Below are 21,050 nucleotides of genomic sequence, written 5' to 3'. Positions count from 1 at the left end.
GTGTGCAGGGGAACTCCCCTTTATAAAACCATCAGATCTCATGAGACTTATTCACTATCACGAGAACAGCACAAGAAAGAACCCCTCAACACGATTCAATTACTTTCCATTGAGTCCCTCCCATGACACATGGGAATTATAGGAGCTACAATTCAAGATGAGATTTGGATAAGGACACAGCCAAACCATATCAGATATCTAGGTTGTCTCTATTTTTTGGCTATTAAAAATAATACTGCTCTAAATATTCATGTACACGTTTTTGTGAGCCCCTATGCTTTCATTTCTCTTTGGTATATCCTAGCAGTAGAATTTCTAGGTCATGTGGCAATTCTGTGTTCAACTTTTTAAGGAACTGCCAGATTGTTTTCCAAAGTGACTGCCCCACTTAAACATTCCTTCTAGGAGTGAATTTGGGTCCAATTTCTCCACATGCTCTCCAGCGCTTTTTATTATCTTTGACTTTCTTTTTTAAGACTCTCTAATCTGGGCAGAGGCTCTCCCTAAGGGTAGTGGCTGTATCTGTTGCTGTTGAAATGGTGGTGTAAGGGTAATGGTGGTATATGTATAATGGTGAGAAGAAACATATTAATATCTCAAAATTTTATCCTACTATTTTGGTAAAGACCTCCTTATTTTATCAACTCATTCCTCATGAAGCAGTAAGAGCTATGTCGGCGCTGTGGGAAACAGACAGAGGAGCTGTGACTTCTACCCAGGAGATGTGGAGGCAAGGCTGTCTGCATTCTACTGTTAAAGCCAACTAAATATGGCCTGAGAAGGACTCCATACTTCTATATTTGAGTCCTTGTGAACGAACTGCAACCTAACTTAATAGGTAGACAAAATTAAAACCCTAACGTAGAAGTATGCCCTGTAACAATAGCTGAATCTTGGCCTAATCCCAGCAGCCGTACCTCAACCACTCATACACCGCTGAGTGCTCAAACTGTGTTCAAATAAGGCAAATGCCGAGCTGTAACCAATCCAGCTGTTTCTGTACCTCACCTGAGATTTCTGAACTTCACTTCCCTTTTTTGTCTATAAATTTGTTCTAACCATGAGATATCCCTGGAGTCTCTGACTCTGCTGTGATTCTGGGGGCTGCCCGATCCACAAATCATTCATTACTCAATTAAACTCCTTTAAATTTAATTCGGCCAAAGTTTTTCTTTTAACACTACCTTCTCAGAGATCCCTGCATCCCATTCATTCCACCCTAGCTGGTGGGAGACTTACTATTCTGGTCAGCAGAGGAAGGATGACAGAATTCATTCATTCATTCTTTCTTTTTTAACAGGTAAAGTAAAAGATGGCTCAACCAAAGAGGACAGGCCTTATAAGATCTTTTTCAGAGATCTCTTTCTTTTCAAAGAAAATGAAATGGCAGCAAAGGAAACGGTAAAGTTTAATTAAAATCACAACCCCAATTAATGTTAGAATCATATCCACTTACCTATTGCTCTTATGAACTTTGCTGGGCTAAGACATGGAGTCAACTAGACGCAGATGGTGTGTGCCCCACACCATGATGGGGAGACAGTGTGAACACAAACGACAGAAAAACATCCAGCTGACAGTAGGCAGCACAAAGATCGCCACCTAACGGAGGAAGAGAGATATACCACTGCAGTCCAGTAGGACACGTATGGTACACTGTCCTTCATTGATTCCAACACACGCATCTCCACATTTTTTACATTTCTGAAATTGGTACCTAGCTTACATAGATGGGATGTCATACATCACTGGCCCTGGGTAAAATAATAGCACATCTTACAATAAGTGGCATCTCAGAGTGGAGGAAATACAGTAACAGAGGCGTGCCAAAGAAATATAGAGAAAGGGGTGTTCATCTTTGTTGATGAGAAGATGGAAAAAAGGCTGTTAGTGGTGAGGAGATAAAAGGAGGTGGGTCTTCAAGAATCAGATATGGATAAGACAATGTATATGCGTGTGCTGGGGAAGGAAGAAGGGATGAAAGTGGAGGAGGGGGTGTTGTTTTCAAATTATGTGGTATGAAGCTAGATCAATGATAAGGCTGATTTTCCCACTGTGCCTTGCAGAGTTAATCTCACCACTGCTGTGGTCATCACACCTACATCGCCTGGTTCACATTTCAGTAGATTTACTTTCTTTCTTTCCAGAGGTAAAAGTTGATTACAGGACTTTGTCTACCCTAATTAAGATAAGGAAATTATCTAGAAATGCTCAACAACAGATTCACCTGTATGTGATTGTTCCTCAGGATGTGTTGTATGGTTTTGTGGAACATACTTAAAATTAAATTGAGAGAAGATGAATGAAATCACAAGCCTAATTTTTAAATATCTACTGGGGAGATCCCTTTCCTCTCAAGTTTTAATTCCACAGAACCAACACTTAGAATTTCCTTTTTTTTTTTTTTGACAGTCTTGCTCTGTCACCCAGGCTGGAGTGCAGTGGTGTGATCTCGGCTCACTGCCACCTTTACCACCAGGTTCAAGTGATTCTTGTGCCTCAGCCTCCTGAGTAGCTGTGACTACAGGCACCCGTCACCACGCCCGGCTAATTTTTGTATTTTTAGTAGAGAGGGGTTTCTCCATCTTGATCAGGCTGGTCTTGAACTCCTGACCTCAGGTGATCTGCCCGCCTTGGACTCCCAAAGCGCCAGGATTACAGACATGAGCTACTGCACCCAGCCTGGAATTTCCAAATTTTAACTCATTTTGAGCAAGACTAAATTGTGAAAATGAAGCTGAGAGGACATTTTCCAGTCTTGTATTTGTGATGTACATATTTAATAAAAGTTAAATGATCTCAGCTTCATATGAGAAGGAAATTGAAACAACACACATTCCTTCAAAGAGAAGAACCTGGGGTTGTTTTTTTAATGTTAAGATTTTTGTTGCAAATGTTATTTTTGTATATGATCGCTAATTTTAAGATAACATACTTTGGTATATTAAAAATTCTTTTCAACTTTTCCACTTGGGCAGGAAAAATTTATGAACCGTAACATGAAAGTCTACCAGAAAACTACTTTTTCATCCAGAATGAAGAGTCATTCATACCTGAGCCAACTAGCTTTCTACCCTAAAAGGAGTGGTAGGTCATTTGAAAAGTTTGGGCCAGGTCCTGCTCCGATTCCTAGATTAATAGAAGGTGAGTCTAAATTACTCTTTAAGAACATCATTTTGAATATTTACTATTAATGTCAGGTTTGGGAGCTTTGTTGGAGGGTGATTAAAACAGACAGTATGCTCTCTTATAATGGTAGGGAGTCTTAGTACATGGGGATTGAGAGTTAGGAGAAATTCTATGTTAAATAAGAAAACATACTTTTCCAAGATGACTGTTACTCATTTTCATAACCGTTCTCCCAGGAGGACAGTTACTGCCAAAAGAATGTAGTATTAAAGTTTGCAAAAGTGGATAAAATGTAAAGGTAATAGCTCTGGCCATTCATACTCAGTTCTAGATGTCAAACTTAGAAAGTTTCTAAAGATAAAAAAGCCTTGATATCCAAGCCATAGAACTCATGCATCCAGAATGAGGAAGCTAATAAAATTAAATGAGCTTACCTGATGTTGCAAATACCTAATCTGGTTTTAGTGACCTTTTGAGGCAACATATTAAAATACTATAAGATGATCATTACTACTCAACAAAAGAAGGCAATCTGATGATCAAAAATGTCATGGGTGTATCCTGCTTGTCAAACCAAGTAGTGCCTATAGATGAGACAGAAAGTACTTTGAAGTTAATGAAAATAAAGGGATTAATGCTAGGATGATGGAGTCTAAAACCTTCCCCCAAAATGAATGTTTTCCAAATTGTTAAATTAAAAAGTTTAAAATAAGAAGGGAAAGAAGGAAGGAAGGAAGGAAGAAAGGAAGGCAGGCAGGCAACTTAAAAAAATTTTCTCTGGATCCCAAAGCCCATGCACTTTCTCAAACTGTAAAAAAATTTTTCAGAGAACAAGCAAACCACTTAGGGAAGGGCTTTGGAGTCAACAATTAATGTAGGAAAAGGAAGCCATGTTAACTTATTCAGAAGAGCTTTCAAGTGCATATATAATTGTATGTAAAAGGAGCAAATGATAGGCAGCAAGGTGATGCCAGGGACTGTACCACAAGTTCTAGGGCATATCTACGTTCAATCATATGCCTCATAGTTCGCCTCCGTAGAGTGGTAAACCTTAGGTCATCAAGAGCATTTACAATTACATGTGATATGTTTTAGAAAGAGTTCTACACCAAGTGGCTGGTTTAAAATACCCAGGACGCTCCAGCAGTTCTTAAATAACTCAGAAGTATGGCTTTGCAGATGACCCCATTCGACAACATTGCTATTTAACAGAGAAGTTACCGGTCTCTTAAAAGTAGATGTCTTGGATGAATTTTGGGTACAAAGGAAAAATAAAGTAAATGGCATAGGGTCAACTCTTCAAAAGGAAACAGTAAAATTGTTTGGCATTATCCAAGGCAATTTGGGCTCTGTCAGCAATGGAAACCAGATTGTCAATTTCTGCCAATTGCACAGATAAGCAATTTGGACATTTTAACTTAAAATATAGAAGTCACCCTCAGGCTGTATTTCCAATCAGGAGCTGATTTGAGTGAAACCCTTACTCCTCAACCTTGCATCCCCTGCCTGAATCCTGACTGAAAACAAACCTACATGAAAGCAAAATGAGCAAGCAACCACACGCTGGGAGGTTAGGTGACTTTAATTTTTTGTGTATGCAGTAAGTGGCAAACTGCTCGGTGCCCATCAAAGAAATCACATGCACAACTAAGTGTCAGAGACAGATCAGTTCGCCTACATGAGAGAAGTGCCATTTCCATCTTCGCACAGCTAGCAGCCTGACTCTGGTTTTGCTCTCAAAGCACAACACCTGGGATAGTTGCAGGACTCTCTGTTGCAGTATTCTGTGTCCTCAGATCTCTCAAGCTGGTCTTTACATCCCCAGAGAGTGGTGGAGGTGCCCTCAGGTCTAGGAATGTTAATGCTTTGGGAGGGCTTTATTAATTCATGGCCTCTTGGTTCAAAGATCTGCCTGATAGCTAGAAGAGCCAAAATGGGAAACTCACTATAACGAGTCTACTTAGAGTTGAAGAATAAAATTCTGTCAACTCAGCCAGAGAGTACCATGTCAAAGTAAGCTGAAATGGTGAATATGGCTCTAAGATTTAGTAAGTTGACAGCACAGGATTTTTTTGGATATTGAAGTTTATTTTCAATTTGGCTGACCCATCAGAAGTGATCAAATGAAAGCTACAGTAAGCACTTTCATTCTTTTCTTCTATTAAAAATGTTTGAGTAAATTGAACCTGAATCTAATCAAATAAATATGAGGATTGAAGACCATGTTAGATAACACCATGAGGATACAATATGTCAGATCCATTATATGGGAAATTCTACAGAGAAATTGACCTCGTTTCTTGAACAAATGAATGGCTTGGGAAAAAAAAAAAGTGTGTGTAGGGTATAGGGTGTGAGGAGCGGGGGTGGCTATTATAGATTTAAAAGAGACTTTAGGATCCTTACCATAAAATATTTAGATTTTAATTTTTAAAATTCCAAAAAGGTATTTTTAAGACAACTGGGAAGATTTGAATGCAGACTGTGTGTAAAACGACACTAAGGAATAGTTCATTTTGTTAGGGGTGACGGTGGTTTTATGGTTATGATTTAAAACTTTTTATCTGCTAGAGTTTGATATTAAAGTATTTATGGGTGAAATGATACAAAGGCTTGAATTTGCTTTGAAATACTCCAGTGACGGAGACATTAAGGAGGGTGGCAATAAATGAGACAAGATTGGTAAAATGTTGATAATGTTGAAGTAGGTGACAGGTACACAGGGAACATTATATGGCTCTTTACTTTTATGAATGTCAGTGATTCCCGTAATATAAAGTATTTTTGTTTTGTTTTGTTTTGTTTTTGAGACGGAGTCTTTCTCTGTCACCTAGGCTGGAGTGCAGTGGCACAGTCTTGGCTTACTGCAAAATCTGTCCCCAAGGTTTAAGCAATTCTCGTGCCCCAGCCTCTGAGTAGCTGGGACTACAAGCACATGCCACTATACCTGGCTAATTTTTTGTATTTTTAGTAGAGACGAGGTTTTGCCATGTTGGCCAGGGTGGTCTCGAACTCCTGGCCTGAAGTAATCCACCTGCCTCGGTCTCCCAAAGTGCTGCGATTACAGGCATGGGCCACCACTCCCAGCCTAAAGTTTTAAAATCTATTAAAAAGACAGCTGTGTGATAAATGCTGACTGATTTCATATGTATTTTATTTAATCATCAACAAAACATTGTTAAATATTTTTGCCTCCTCTTTGTGTCTGATGAACATGGCTCACGGAGTCTGTCACTTATTCGAAGTTCTCGGTGGGTGCAGAATTCAAGCCAAGGCCTGTCTGACTCCAAAGCTTGCTTTCTTTTACCTCCCAATTAATGTTTATTAATGATTATAATAATCATTGTTGCCATTATTAACCTTGAGAAATTAAATAATTACTCATCCCAATTGTATTGTTTAAATAATAGCCAGTAACAATTATTAAGAAGTTACTATGTGTTTTTGTAATATATTGCATCATTTTCCTCTCACAACACCATTACAAAGTAAAGTAATGTATCTACCCGGGCTTACTTATGCTTTGGTAATAAATCACTCCTAAATTTCAGTGGCTTCCAATAACAGAGGTTTAATTATCCTTCACTTTCCAATGTGGGTGCTTTTCTCTGGGTCTTCTGCTGAAAGAACATTTCCTGTCTAGGATGTTGCTGGAGTTATAGCAAAGGGAGAAAGGAGAGAAACAGGTAGTGGTTCTTGAAGCTTCTTCCTGGAGGCAACATAAATCCCATCCGATCCCATTCCCATTCCCTGGGCTGAATCTGTCAATAGGCAAGTTTGACATCAACTTAGTGGGGAAAGAGAATCCTCTCACAGAGAGGGGCAGCAAATATTTGGGAACAATAACATAATCTGCCACAGGCAATATTCTCATTTCACAAATGAGGAAGCTGAGGCATGGAGAGAGGGTTATTTACTCATATTCCCACAGCTAGTAAGAGGTGAAGGTCAAAAGTGACCCAGGAAGACGTGGGCCTCCTAGGCAGCACAGGCTCACAGGTTACTTGGAAATATTGTTTCCTTTCTATTTCTATTTGCATTTTTTTTGCTTTTATTATTAACTTTTGAGACAGGGTCTCACTTTGTCACCCAGGCTGGAATGCAGTGGTGTGATCATGACTCACTACAGCCTCGATCTCCTGGCTAAAGCAATCCTCCCACCTCAGCCTCCCCTCCCAAGTAGCTGGGACTACAGGCACACACGACCATGCCTGGCTAATTTTTGTATATTTTTGTAGAGACAAGCCTTCGCCATGTTGTCCAGGTTGGTCTCAAACTCCTGAGCTGAAGTGATCCACCTACCTCAGCCTCCCAAAGTGTTGGGATTACAGTCATGAGCCACTGCTGCTGGCCCTGCTTTTATTACTATTTTTAATTGACCCCATAATAATCATACATATTGATGGGGTATGGTGTGATGTTTCAATACATGTATACAATGTGCCATAATCAAATCGGAGTAATGAGCATATTCATCACCTCAAACATTTATCATTTATTTGTGTTGGGAACATTCAAAATCTATTCTTCTAGCTATTTGAAAATATGTAACAAACTGTTGCTAAGTATAGTCACCTTACAGCGCTATAGCACACTCGAACTTTTTCCTGCTGTCTAGCTGTACTTGTGTGTCTGTTAACCAACATCTTCCTATCCCCCCACCCCCATCCTTCCCTGCTTCTAGTGACCACTATTCTACTCTCTATTTCTATGAAGTCAACTTTTTTAGCTTCCACGTAGGGATGAGTATTTAAATTCTTAAATTTTAGATTCAGGGGATACATGTGCAGGTTTGTTACGAGGGTATGTTGAATGATGCTGAGCTTTGGGCTTCTATTGATTGCATCACCAAAATAGTGAACATGGTACCCAATAGGAAGTTTTTCAACCCTTGCTCCTCTCCCTCCCTCCCTGCTTTAGGAGGCCGCAGTGTCTATTATTCCCATCTTTATGTCCATGTGTACTCAATGTTTAGCTCCCACTTATAAGTGAGAACATGCAGTATTTGCTTTTCTATTTCTGTGTTAATTCACTTAGGAGAATGACTTCCAGCTCTATCCATGTTGCTGCAAAGGACATTATTTTATTCTTTTTATGGCTGCATAGTATTCCATGGTATACATGCACCACATTTTCTTTAGCCAGTCCACTGTTGATGGGCATCTAGGTTGAGTCTCTGTATTTGCTATGGTTAACATTGCTGTGATGAACATACAAGTGCATGTGTCTTTTCGGCAGAACAATTTATTTTTGGGGAGGTAGGTACCCAGTAATGGGATTGCTGGGTTGGATGATAGTTCTATTTTTAGTTCTTTGAAAAACCTCCAAACTGCTTTCCACATGGGGCTGAATTAACAGTGTATTCCCATCAACAATGTATAAGCATTCCATTTTTCTCTGCAACCTAGTCATCTGTTATTTTTTGACTTTTTAATAATAGCCATTCTGACTGGTGTGAGACGGCATCTCATTGTGATTTTGATTTGCATTTCTCTGATGATTGGCAATGTCGGGCATTCTTTCCAGTTTATTGGATGTCACTTGTTTGTCTTCTTTTGCCTACTTTTTAATGTGTTTTTTTCTTGTTAATTTGTTTAAGTTTCTTGTAGATTCTGGATATTAGGTCTTTGTCTTTGACAAAGGTTGCGAATATACATAGCTTGCAAATATTTTCTCCTATGCTATAGGTTGTCTGTTTAGTCTGTTGATAGTTTCTTTTGCTGCGCAGAAGCTCTTTAGTTAAATTAGGTGTGAATTGCCAATTTTTATTTTTGTTGCATTTGGTTTTGAGAACTTTTCCTAGGCCAATGTCTGGAAGAGTATGTCCCAGATTTTCTTTTGGGATTTCTTTTTATAGCTGGAGGTCTTACATTTAAGTCTTGAATCCCTCTTGAGTTAATTTTTGTATATGGTAAGATGAAGGGATCTAGTTTCATTCTTCAGCATATAGCTAGCCAGTTTTCCCTGCACCATTTATTGAAAAGGGGATCCTCTCCCCATTGTTTATTTTTGTCATCTTTGTTGACAATCAGTTGGTTGTATGTGTGCAGCTTTATTTCTCTGTTTTCTATTTTGTTCCATTGGTCTGTCTATTTTTGTACCAGTACCATGCTGTTTTTGTTACTGTAGCCTTGTAGTATAGTTTGAAATCAGGTAATATGATGAGTCCAACTTCGTTCTTTTTGCGTAGGATTGCTTTGGGTATTTGGGCTCTATTTTGGCTTCATGTAATTTTTATTTTATTTTTATGAATTATTTATTCATTTAGAGACAGTGTCTTACTCTGTCCCCCAGGCTGAAGTGCAGTAGCATGATCATAGCTCACTGTAACCTTGAACTTCTAAACTCAAGCAATCCTCCTGGCTTAGTCCTGTGAGAGGCTAGGACTATAGGCACGCACAACCATGCTCAATTAATTTTTTAATTTTTTTGTAAAGATGGGTTTCTTGCTGTGTTGCTCAGTCTGGTCTTGAACTCCTGGCCTCAAGCAATCCTCCCACCTTGGCCTTTCCAAGTTTTGGGATTACAGGCATCAGCCACCATGCCCAGCCTGAATTCTAGAATAGTTTTTTTCTAATTCTGTGAAAAGTGACATTGGTAGTTTGATAGGAATAGCATTGAATCTGTAAATTGCTTTCATAAGTGTGGACATTTTTAATGACATTGATTGTTCCAATCCATGAGCCTGGAATGTTTTTCAATTTGTTTGTGTCATCTATGAATTCTTTCAGCAGTGTTTTGTAATTCTCATTGCAGAGTTCTTACACCTCTTTGTTTACAAATATCCATAGGTATTTGTGTGTGTGTGTGTGTGTGTGTAATGTAAACGGGATTGCATTCTTGATTTGGCTCTCAGCTCAAATGTTATTGATGTATACAAATGCTATTGATTTTTGTACATTGATTTTGTATCCTGAAACTTTGCTGAAGTTGTTTGTCAGATCTAAGACTCTTTTGGTGGAGTCTTTAGGGTTTTTTAGGTATCGAACCATATCATCAGTGAAGACAGATAATTTGACCTCCTCTTTTCCTATTTGGATGCTTTTGTTTCTTTCTCTTGCTGGATTGCCCTGGTTAAGACTTCCAGTATTATGTTGACTAGGAATGCTGAGAGTGCAAATCCTTGTCTTGTTCCAGTTCTTAGGGGAAATGCTTCTAACTTTTACCTGTTCCGTATGATGTTGGCTGTGAGTTTGTCATAGATGGCTGTTAGTATTTTGAGGTATGTTCCTTTGATGCCTAGTTTGTTGAGTGTATTTATCATAAGGGGATTTTGGATTTTATTGAATGCTTTTTCTGGGTCTATCAAGATGATCCTATGGTTTTGGGGTTTAATTCTGTTTATGTGGTGAATCACATTTATTGATTTGTGTATATTGAACAAACCTTGTATTCTAGGAATAAAGCCCACTTGATCGTGGTGAATTAGCTTTTTGATGTGTTGTTGGATTCAGTTTGCTAGTGTTTTTTTGAGGATTTTCATGTCTATGTTCATCAAGGATAGTGGCCTGTAGTTTTCTTTTTTGTTGTGTCTTTGCCAGATTTTGATATCAGGATGATACCAAATTCATAGGATGAGTTAGGGAGGAATCCCTTCTCTTAGATTTTTTTTGTAATAACTTCAGTAGGATTGGTACTAGCCTTTCTTTGTACCTCTGGTAGGAGTCGGCTGTGAATCCATCTGGTCCAGGGCTTTATTTGGTTTGGTAGGTTTTTTATTACTGATTCAATTTCAGAACTCATTATTAGTCTGTTCAGGGTTACAATTTCTTCCTGATTCAATCTTGGGAGATTGTGTGTTTCCAGGAATTTATCTATTTCCTCTAGATTTTCCAGTTTGTTTTCATAGAGGTGTTCATAATAGTCTCTGTGGATCTTTTGTATTTCTGTGGGATTGGCTATAATGTTACCTTTGTCATTTCTGAGTGTGCTTATTTGGATCTTCTCTCTTTTTTCTTTGTTAATCTAGCTAGTGGCCTGTCAATCTCGTTTTTCTTTCAAAGAACCAACTTTTTGTTTTATTGATTCTTTGTATGATTTTTTTGGTCTCAATTTCATTTAGTTCTGCTCTGATTTTAGTTATTTCTTTTCTTCTGCTAGCTATAGTTACATTCTTATCAAGAGATTTTATTTTATGCCACATCCTGTTGGTTTTTATGAAGCAAACATTATTGAAATGTAGCATATGTATAAATTTCCAGAATGAAAAAAGCTTGAAAAGAAACATTTGGTATTTTCTATTGCTAGATGGTAAAACTAGTTGTCATCATTTCCTTTCCTCACAGAAGTTTGGTTTATGAGCCAAAAAAGATTTTGCCTAAGAGCTTTGGTATGTGTAGATTGGCCAAACATTAAGATTTAAAATAGTTCAGTCTTACTTGGTACAGCACAAGCTTAGGTTAGTTGTGTGACCTTGGATAAGAATTTTGACAGCTCTACACTTCAGGACCTCACAGACAGGATGGGGATAGTAGTAAGTACCTTATTCAGGTTGTTGTTAGGATTAAATGATGTGCTTAAAGTGGCTAATGAGGTTTCTGGAATATGATAGACATAAAATAAATTGTAATTACTATTACTAAATTAGTTTGAGTGGCTAGGGAAAGGTTTATTTGAAGATATAGTATTTTTAAAAGATCAGATACATACTGTAGAATAATTTAATTATATGGCTTTTATTTTATACAGCATTTTTAAGGATGATGAACTAAACTCACGTCTATTTCAACTTTCTTCACAGGTTCCGACACAAAAAGGACTGTCCATGAATTTATTAATGACCAGAGAGACAGGTTTCTGCTCGAGGTAGTAAAAATAACTTTTCTCCCCTAGCCAAATGGAAGACTTCTTTCATAGTGTTTTCAAATATTTACCTTGACATTTTGCTTGTCTATTACATGTCCCAAATCTATTGGTTGAACAGGTTGGTTTTTTCATGTGTTCATTAATTTGAAAAATACTTACTGAGAGTTTACTATGTGCCAAGCAGTAAACAAAGCAAAGACCTGCCTCTCAAAGGATTTACATTCTAATATCCCAGACAAGGTTTTATACTTCCTGGAACCTATCAGAAAAATTATTCTAGAAAATGTCTGGTTCTAGTTTGTCCCTTTTTCTCCAATTATCTCTCCTATGACCAGGATAGTGCCTGAGATGCCCTATTTAATGCAGCTTCTCCTGATGCTTTGGCTGAAGATGGTGGGAATCCAAGCACTCTGGAAATTCAGACAATTCTAGAATCCCTCCAGCTTCCTTGATACCTATTCATGTCAGAACAGTGTGCCAGGTCCCTTGTGGAGTCTTTTATAAAAAATAATAGAGGCTTTTTTTCCTGCCATCAAAAACTTTAACTAGATGCCAGGCATATAACTGAAAACATGATTATTTACTATGTCTATATGCATATTCATTTGCCATAGATAAAGCAGAGATGCCAAGCACTTAATGGGAAAATAATTACAAAATGAATGAATTGAACATTTTTGTACCTTTATTGTCAAGTATCTAATAATCTAAAGATGTTAATGTGTCTCAATTAAACTCTTTGATGCTAATGAGTAAATAACAATGTACTTGACTTTTCCTAATTTCACATCATATATTTTGGGGCATAAATTTAGTTAGTTAGTACTTCCATATGCTGCCAGCTACAATCAACATAAAATATCTCACTTAAAGTAACTGATAAATTTATAAATAGAACCTGATGGCTTTGTTTGTTAAAAAGCATCTCCTGGGTATGAGTTTGATCTTTATTATAAAGTCCTACTGACATAACTGATGTCCTAGGTAGTTTAAGGTGGTGCTTGACAGATACACTAGGATTTCAGGACATTTATATTAAATATACCTCATTTCCTTTCTTTACTGTATCCCTCCCCCCCTCAACCAGTTTGGTGAAGTGTCCACTTATCAAAAAGACTTGTACAGTCTACCCTCTGTATCCACAGGTTCAGCATCTGAGAATTTAACAAACTGCAGATCAAAAATATTCAGAAAAAATGATAAAAAATAACAACAAAATAATACAAATTTTGAAAAATTATAACATATAACAACTATTTATATAGCATTTACATTGGTATTAGGTACTATAATTAATCTAAAGATTATTTAAAGTATATGGGAGAATGTACATGGTTATATGCAAATACTATTCCATTTTACATAAGCGACTTGAGCATCCACAAAGTTTGGTGTCCTTGGGGATCCTGGAGCCAATCTCCTGTTGATGCCAAGGAACAACTATTTGTAGTAAAAAATCTGGCCTTGTCTAGAAAGAGTGTGGCCTTTGCTCTTGACTTCCGGGTGGTAATCTATATCATACTTAATAAGGCTGTCTTTCTTTAATATAGGACTGGTCACATCTGACAGTCTTAGGGTGGAGGCTGCCCATCCCAGAAATATTAACAATGGGACTTAGAGGTGGGGCTTTGGGTCGCACTCAGAGGGTCTGGAGACTGGAGACAGATCAACCACATGGTCAATCAATTAATCATGCCTAGTTAATGAAGCCCCAGTGAAAACTCTAGACACTGAAGCTCATTTCTGCTTCCCTTGTTGGCAATATTCTCTGTGCGTTGTCACATGTAGATGCAGGGAGGATAACACCTCCTAGTTCCATGGGGAGGGAACACTGGAAGCTTTGCATTTAGAACTTACTCAGGCTCTGCCTTATGGGTCTCTTCCTTTGGATGATTTCAATGCATATTCTTTCCTTTTAATAAACTATACTATACCCATGAGTATAATAGCTTTCAGCGAGTTTGTGAGTCCTTCCAGCAAATTATCAAAACTGATGGTATTTGGGGGAACCCCTCAAACTTGCGGTCAGTGTCAGAAGTGAGAGCAGTCTTGGGGACTATGATAAGAAATTTTCAATTTGGCTAACTCTGGGTAACTTGTAATAGTTTTCAAAAACTGAAGTGGCTTCATGGCATCTTTATTTTTTATTTATAGCAGAGTTGGGACATGAAATACCCATTTAAAAATTATTAACATTGACATATTATGAATTTAATATTATAAACACTTTATGCCAATAAATTTGACAACTTAGATGAAATAGATTCCTTGAAAGATGCAAACTACCAAAGCCTACCCAAGAGGAAAGAAATAAATGGAATAGCTTTATGTCTCTTAAAGAAATTGAACTTACAGGTAAAAAACTTCTCACAAAGAAAAACCCAGATTTATTGGTTAATTCTGCCAAATATTTAAAGAAGAAATAAATTTAATTTTATACACACTGTTCCAAAAAAATGAGTAAGAAGAGGGAATACCTCACAACTCATGCTGTGAATCAAAACTAGATAAAATGATTAGAAGACAAGAAAGCTAAAGACCAAGATCTCTCGTAAGCATATATGCAAACATTCTGAACAAAATGTAACAAACCAAATCCAATAATACATAAAAAGATAATACATTATGACAAATTAGGGTTTAATCTAAGAATACAAAAGTAATTTAACATTTAAAAATAAATCAATGTAATACACATTAACAAATTAAAAATGAAAACCCATATGATTATCCCAATTGATGCAGAAAAACCACTCAACAATATCCAAATTCATTCTTGATGGAGACGCTCAGCAAAGTAGGAACAGAAGAGAAGTTCCTCAACTTTATAAAAGGACATCTACTAGAAACTTATCACTAACATTACATATCTAATGGTGAAAGACTGAATGCTTTCCCCCTAAGATTAGGAACAAGGCAAGGATTTCCACTGCACCACTTCTTTTTGTCAGTGTTCTGGAGGTCCTAGCTGGTGCAATAAGACAAGAAAAAGAAATGAAAGACATTTAGATTGGAAATGAAGAATTAAAGCTGTCTTTATTTACAGACAACACGATCCTCTCTGCAGAAAATCTGAAGAAATCTATTTTAAAACTACCATAACCTATGAGTTTAGCAAGGTTGTAGCAAGGTCAATTTACAGAAATCAATTGTATTTTTATAAACTTGTAATGAAGAATTAAGAAATTAAAATTTAAAAAGCAATGCCATGTCCAACAGCATCAAAATATGAAATAATTCTAGATATGTTTGTAAAATATGTACAATAGATGTACACTGAAAACTACAAGACATTGCAGAGAAAAATTAAAGACCTAAATAAATGGAGAGTGATACCATGTTCATTGATCCAAAGACTCAATATTGCTGAGATGCCAAATCTTTCCAGATTGATTTATAGATTAAATAATTTATTTAATCTATAAATACAATCTCAGTACAAATCCCAGGAGTCTGTCTTGTAGAGATTGAAAGGCTGATTCTAAATTTTTTATGGAAATGCAAAGGACCTAGTTTCAAGAGCTATGAAGGATCTAAAATGCTATCCTACTTGCAAGCCAAGAAGTTAGTCTGCTGCAGTTTCATAGTTTCAATAGAAGACACCAGACTCCTGGGTCAGAAATAAAGAATAGTTTCTTATTTATAGCCATTCCACTCCTGGGAATTTATCCAAGAAAAATAAAAGCATATGTGCTCATAGCAACCTTATTTGAAGTAGCCCAATGTAGGAAACAAGCCAAATGTCCATGAACAGGTAAATGGGTAACCAAACTGGGGTATATCAACATAACTGATTACTACTCAGCAATAAAAAGGAATTAGTTATGGATATTCTACCAACATGGATGACTCTTAAAATAGTTGTACTAAGTTTATAAATCCAGACAGAAAAATAGTTCATACTATAATTTCACCAGATAAAATTCTAGAAAATGCAAGCTCGTCTATAGTGACAGAAGACAGGTCAGTAATTGCCTGGGAAAGGAGGTGGGGAGGAGGGAAGAAGGGATGGATTACAAAGGGCTTGAGTAGACTTTTTGAGGTGATGAATATGTTCATTGTTTTGATTGTGGTGATGATTTCCCAAGTATATACACATGTCAAAACTTAACAGATTGTATACTTTAAAAATGTGGAGTTTATTGGATAGTTATACCTCAATTAAACTAGAAAAAAATTATGAAAATGATTCTACAATTACTGATATTTTCTAATTATTATTTTTCCCTCTCTGCTGGATTATTGCCACCAACATACAAACATCCTATTATTTACCCCATCTTTTAAAACAACCCCACCCCAAAAACCCTCTTTAGATATCAGTTTGGCTAACTCTGGGTAACTTGTAATAGTTTTCAAAAACTGAAGTGGTTTCATGGCATCTTTATTTTTTTATTTATAGCAGAGTTGGGACCCTCTTTAGATATCACATTACATACCATCTTCTGCCCCAATTTTCTGCTCTCCTTTATAGCAAAATTTTTCAAAAGCATTATACTTATTTCCTGCCTCCACTTCTCTCCCTATTCTCTGCTAAATCCACTTCCATCAGGTTTTTGTCCTTATCATTCACCAAAACGACTTTTGTCAAAGTTACCAGAGACTTCTCTGTTGCTAAATCAAATTGTCACAGTATTCCTTTTATTTAACACTTGGCCTTTCAGCAGCAATTGGTCTATTCACTCCTTTTTTGAAATACTTTCTTCTGTTGGTTTCTGGGAGCCACTCTCTCGACTCTTCCACCTTGCTAACTGCTGCTGCTTCTCAGTTTTATGTGCTTGTTCTCCTCTTCTCCCTGATCTTCAAGTGTTGGAATGTCCAGGGCCCATTCCTTACCCTTTGCTCTGTCTACCCTCCTTCAGGCTCATGTCTTCGAATTCCACCTCCATATTAACAACTTCCAAATTTATTTCTCTAGCTTGATCTTCTTCCCTGAACTCCAGGCTCACAGATGCAACTGTAATTCTTAACATTTCCCATCAAGATGTTCAGTAAGCATTTCAGACTTCATGTTTCCTAAACTCCGCCCCTAATATACTCTTTCCTACCCTTGCAAGTCTGCATCTCATACCATAGTCCCTGGCTCACTAAATAGCAATTCCATTTTTCCACTTGCTTAGACCAAAAATATTGGGGTTATCCTTGACTCCTTTTTACAATCCACATCCAAACAGATCTTCAAAAATATTCTTTTTCAAAATATATCCATAATCAGACTACTGTTCATGACCTCCACAGCTACTACTGCAGTCCAAGCCACCAACATCTCTAGCATGTATTAGTGTTATAACTTCTAAACCTGGGTCTCCTGCTTCTACTGTTGCTCCCCTGCAGTCGGTCTGTTCTCCATACAGTGATAGGATCATGCCCTTCCTCTGCCAAAGGCCTCTAGCAACTTGATCTGGTCCCCAGCTTACTCTCTGACCTCACTCCTATCACTCTTTCTCTTGTCCCAAAAGACAACGATTCAAAATGCCATAATCCCAAACACTGAAATCCTGAAAGATCAAAATCTCAAAAATATAGTTCTGGAAAATGTAAACTTAAAAAATTTTTAAAAGACATTTATTTATTTATTTACATTTTTAAAGGGGGATTTTTTTGAGAACATATAACAACATGACAGACCACCTGTTAAGCCACTTTGCACAATGAGGTAGGCAATAACAACAACATATGTATTTTTGCCGGTACAAATAGGCATTCTAACGACAATTGCACAGGTGTAACCATTATGAGCAGACTAACTATATGCAGAAAGAAATAGATCCAAGAGCAAAATGTATAAATGAATATTGCTATGGTTGGTAATTTGTGCACCCAGCTTTACAACTGCAGTCATCAAATAAACTTTATCAATAACACGTTGAAATTTTTTTAGAAGTCTTTGATCACCCCTAATTCCAAATCTGTCATTATGTCAACATATTGTTTGGAGACTCAACTGAAATCCATTTTCATCTGAATAAAGACGATAACAAGGTAATAGTTTTGTCTAACATGATGCCACTATCTTGTGATTTTGATTTTCAGGATTTTAGACATTAGGGATTTTACAATTTTGATCTTTCGGGATTTCGACATTTGGGATTATGGCATTCAGTATTGTGTATTAGGGACAAACCCTTTCTCTTGCTCACTCTGCTCCAGCCTTGGTGGCCTCTTTGCTGTTCCTGGGACACACCAATCACTCTCTTGTCTCCAGGCTGATGCACTGGAGGCTCTTCCTTATATTAGGCTGGTGCAAAAACAACTGTGGTTTTTGCTATTTCAATGGCAAAAACCACAATTACTTTTTCACCAACCTAATAGGAGGAACATTCCTCCCTCAGAAATCCTCATGATTGGTTTCCTACTTCCTTCCAGTCTCTGTTTAATTCTCACCACATCAGGGAGACTTTCCTTGGCTGTTCTATACATGATAGCAACCCCCTGCCCTTGTCCACAGCACCCCATCCCGCTTTCATCAGCTTCCTTCCTCTTCTAGAATGGACACTCCATACAAGCATTTATGTTTCTTTGGATCATCACTCTATTTACACCCCTTAAAACAGTCCTGGCACACAGTAGGCACTCAGTAAGTACTTGCAGAATAAAGTAATGAATGAAGCATTTTTTGCTATAAACTTGGAGGGTCTAATTTTTGGTTGTTATCTCTTTAAAATCATCTCATTTCCATATTTTCAATTCATTTATATTATGTATGTGGCCTTATTTATGATTTATTTTTTTCCTGCATGGTATTAAAAACCCAAATAGTCTGGGTGTGGTGGCTCACGCCTGTAATCCCAGCACTTTGGGAGGCCAAGGCAGGTGGATTGCTTGAGCTCAGGAGTTTGAGACCAGCCTGGCTGACATGGCAAAAACCATCTCTACTAAAAATACAAAAATTAGCCGGGCATGGTGGTGTGCACCTATATAGTCCCAGCTACTTGAGTGGCTGAGGTGGGAAGATTGCTTGAGCCTGGGTGGTCAAAGCTGCAGTGAGCCAAGATCACCCCACTGCACTCCAGCCTGGGTGACAGAGCAAGACCTTGTCTCAAAAACAAAACAAAACAAAAATCACCACATGGACTCTTATATTCTGTACTAAAAAAATAGAAGGAACTAGAAGGCAGATGTCAAAGTTGTGTTTGGGGATCTAAACAGGCCTCTTTGATTACAGTTAGATGTGGTACCCTTGGGCTGGCTCCCAGGAATGCGTCACTGGCATGGCAGAGTTGAAACTGCTTTCTCCCATGGTCTTCCTATTGGTGGAGAAGCTGGTAGCTTTTGTGACTGCAGACAACCCAGTTTCCCAATTCCCAGAAAGTACTGGAGGGTAATACACTGTAGGTAATACCAGATGCACCTACTCTTTGGAGGAATATGCAGCTATTTTTTATTTGTAGGGCAGAACCCTTTTGGAACAACACTGACCCTCTTCATAGAAGTAAGGGAGGGAAATTAGTCTCCCCTCCAATTATCCCTGAAAATAAAACTCCTTCAAGAAATAAAGTCCATTGCTCCAAGATTTAGGCGTACTATTATTTCTAATACAAATGTTCACTTGCTGTGTATAAGACTGTTGAAATTACTAAAAATGTGGAATCATGTTTTTACACCTCTGTCTTCAATGCCCCTAGTATGCTTTGTCAACCAAAAGAAACACAATCAAAAAGTTTGAAAAAGACATAGCAATGAGGGAACGGCAACTAAAAAAAGCAGAGAAAAAGCTCCAAGATGATGCACTGGCCTTTGAAGAGTTCCTTCGAGAAAATGACCAGAGATCTGTAGACGCTCTGAAAATGTTTGTTTCATCACTCTGGCCAAATCCCTCCCACCTCTTTTGTTTGTTTGTTTGTTTGTTTGTTTGTTTCTAAGAAGCAAATTAACAGATCTTCATTGCTTTTCAGGGCAGCACAGGAAACAATAAACAAACTCCAAATGACAGCAGAGCTGAAGAAAGCAAGCGTGGAGGTACAAGCTGTGAAAAGGTGAGGGTGGGCAGAATCTTCTCATGGCCAAATTTCCACGACCCATTAAAACCTATTCATGCCAGGTAAGACCTAATAATCCTGATCATCCTTAACAGTTGATGATGTCATAAGTATGAACGAATTTTAAAAAATAAGTAACCTGTCCATCAAGATTTGTTCCTGCCTGGGTATCAGGACAGTATGTGGCTTCCAGTTGGAAAGTCTCTCTAACTTGTAGATACAGAAGCAAAGAAATTAGATGAAGCAAAACAATTAGGAATAAACAATAAATTATTATCTAAGTGCCCTTCTTCATTCATTCATTTTTTTCTTTTTATATTTTTAGTTTAGTCTGGTTGCACTTTTGCATTCATTCTGAGACATTTTTTCTCCCACATTTTAACATCTCTGAAATTGGGACTCATTCTACGATCATCTTACAGTCATCATGGGCAGTATTTTTTATATTTACGCTTACATAGTAGAAACTAGTATTGCTATTAAAAACTAAGATCTGCTGGACACACTGCTTGCCTCTCAGCTCCTTTGGAAGCTGAGGCGGGAGGATCGCTTGAGCCCAGGAGTTCAAGTGAAGTCTTAGCAACACAGTGGGACCCCATCTTTAGTAAAAATAAATAAAAATAAAAAACTAAGATCTATAAAGAGAAAAAAGCATTGGAGCAGGAGTTGGGATAAAATTGTACCATCTGCCACTCTTTTTCAAACTTGGATGTTTCCTTCTATGGTCAAGGAAACTCACTTGAACTAATTTTTTTTTTTTTGAGAGGGAGTTTCACTTTTGTTGCCCAAGCTGGAGTGCAATGGCATGATCTCGGCTCACTGAAACCTCCACCTCCTAGGTTCAAGCGATTCTCCTGCCTCAGCCTCTCGAGTAGCTGCGATTACAGGTGCCCACCTCCACACTTGGGTCATTTTTTGTATTTTTGGTAGAAATGGGGTTTCACCACGTTAGCCAAGCTAGTCTCAAACTCCTGACCTCAGACGATCCACCCACCTCAGCCTCCCAAAGTGCTGGGATTACAGGCATGAGTCACCGCGCCCGGCCTAACTAATTTTAAGTAGCTAAAGAAGCTTCCTTCTGTCATCATTTTTGGACAGTAATTTCATGATTCAGAATACACTGTAGTGTTGGTATCA

At 37.7% G+C, this 21,050-nt stretch overlaps 1 protein-coding gene across 2 annotated transcripts in view; it reads left to right on the top strand.

Annotated features, from left to right (window-relative positions):
* Positions 1-21,050, top strand: part of CCDC38 (coiled-coil domain containing 38) — a 75,186-nt gene that overhangs the window by 23,159 nt on the left and 30,977 nt on the right. The window contains exons 3-7 of one of the 2 annotated variants that reach the window (XM_003808247.7): positions 1,301-1,401; positions 2,979-3,144; positions 11,870-11,934; positions 19,560-19,723; positions 19,830-19,910. In XM_003808247.7, the coding sequence (XP_003808295.2) occupies positions 1,301-1,401; positions 2,979-3,144; positions 11,870-11,934; positions 19,560-19,723; positions 19,830-19,910 (577 nt within the window). Of the gene's footprint in view, positions 1-1,300; positions 1,402-2,978; positions 3,145-11,869; positions 11,935-19,559; positions 19,724-19,829; positions 19,976-21,050 lie in introns of both variants that reach the window. The other variant, XM_055096008.2, reaches the window with a different exon arrangement.

This window comes from Pan paniscus, chromosome 10 (assembly GCF_029289425.2).
Source record: "Pan paniscus chromosome 10, NHGRI_mPanPan1-v2.0_pri, whole genome shotgun sequence".
NCBI classification, from domain to species: domain Eukaryota; kingdom Metazoa; phylum Chordata; class Mammalia; order Primates; family Hominidae; genus Pan; species Pan paniscus.
Note: the sequence above shows the minus strand (reverse complement) of the source record. Positions and strands in the feature narration are given on the sequence as shown.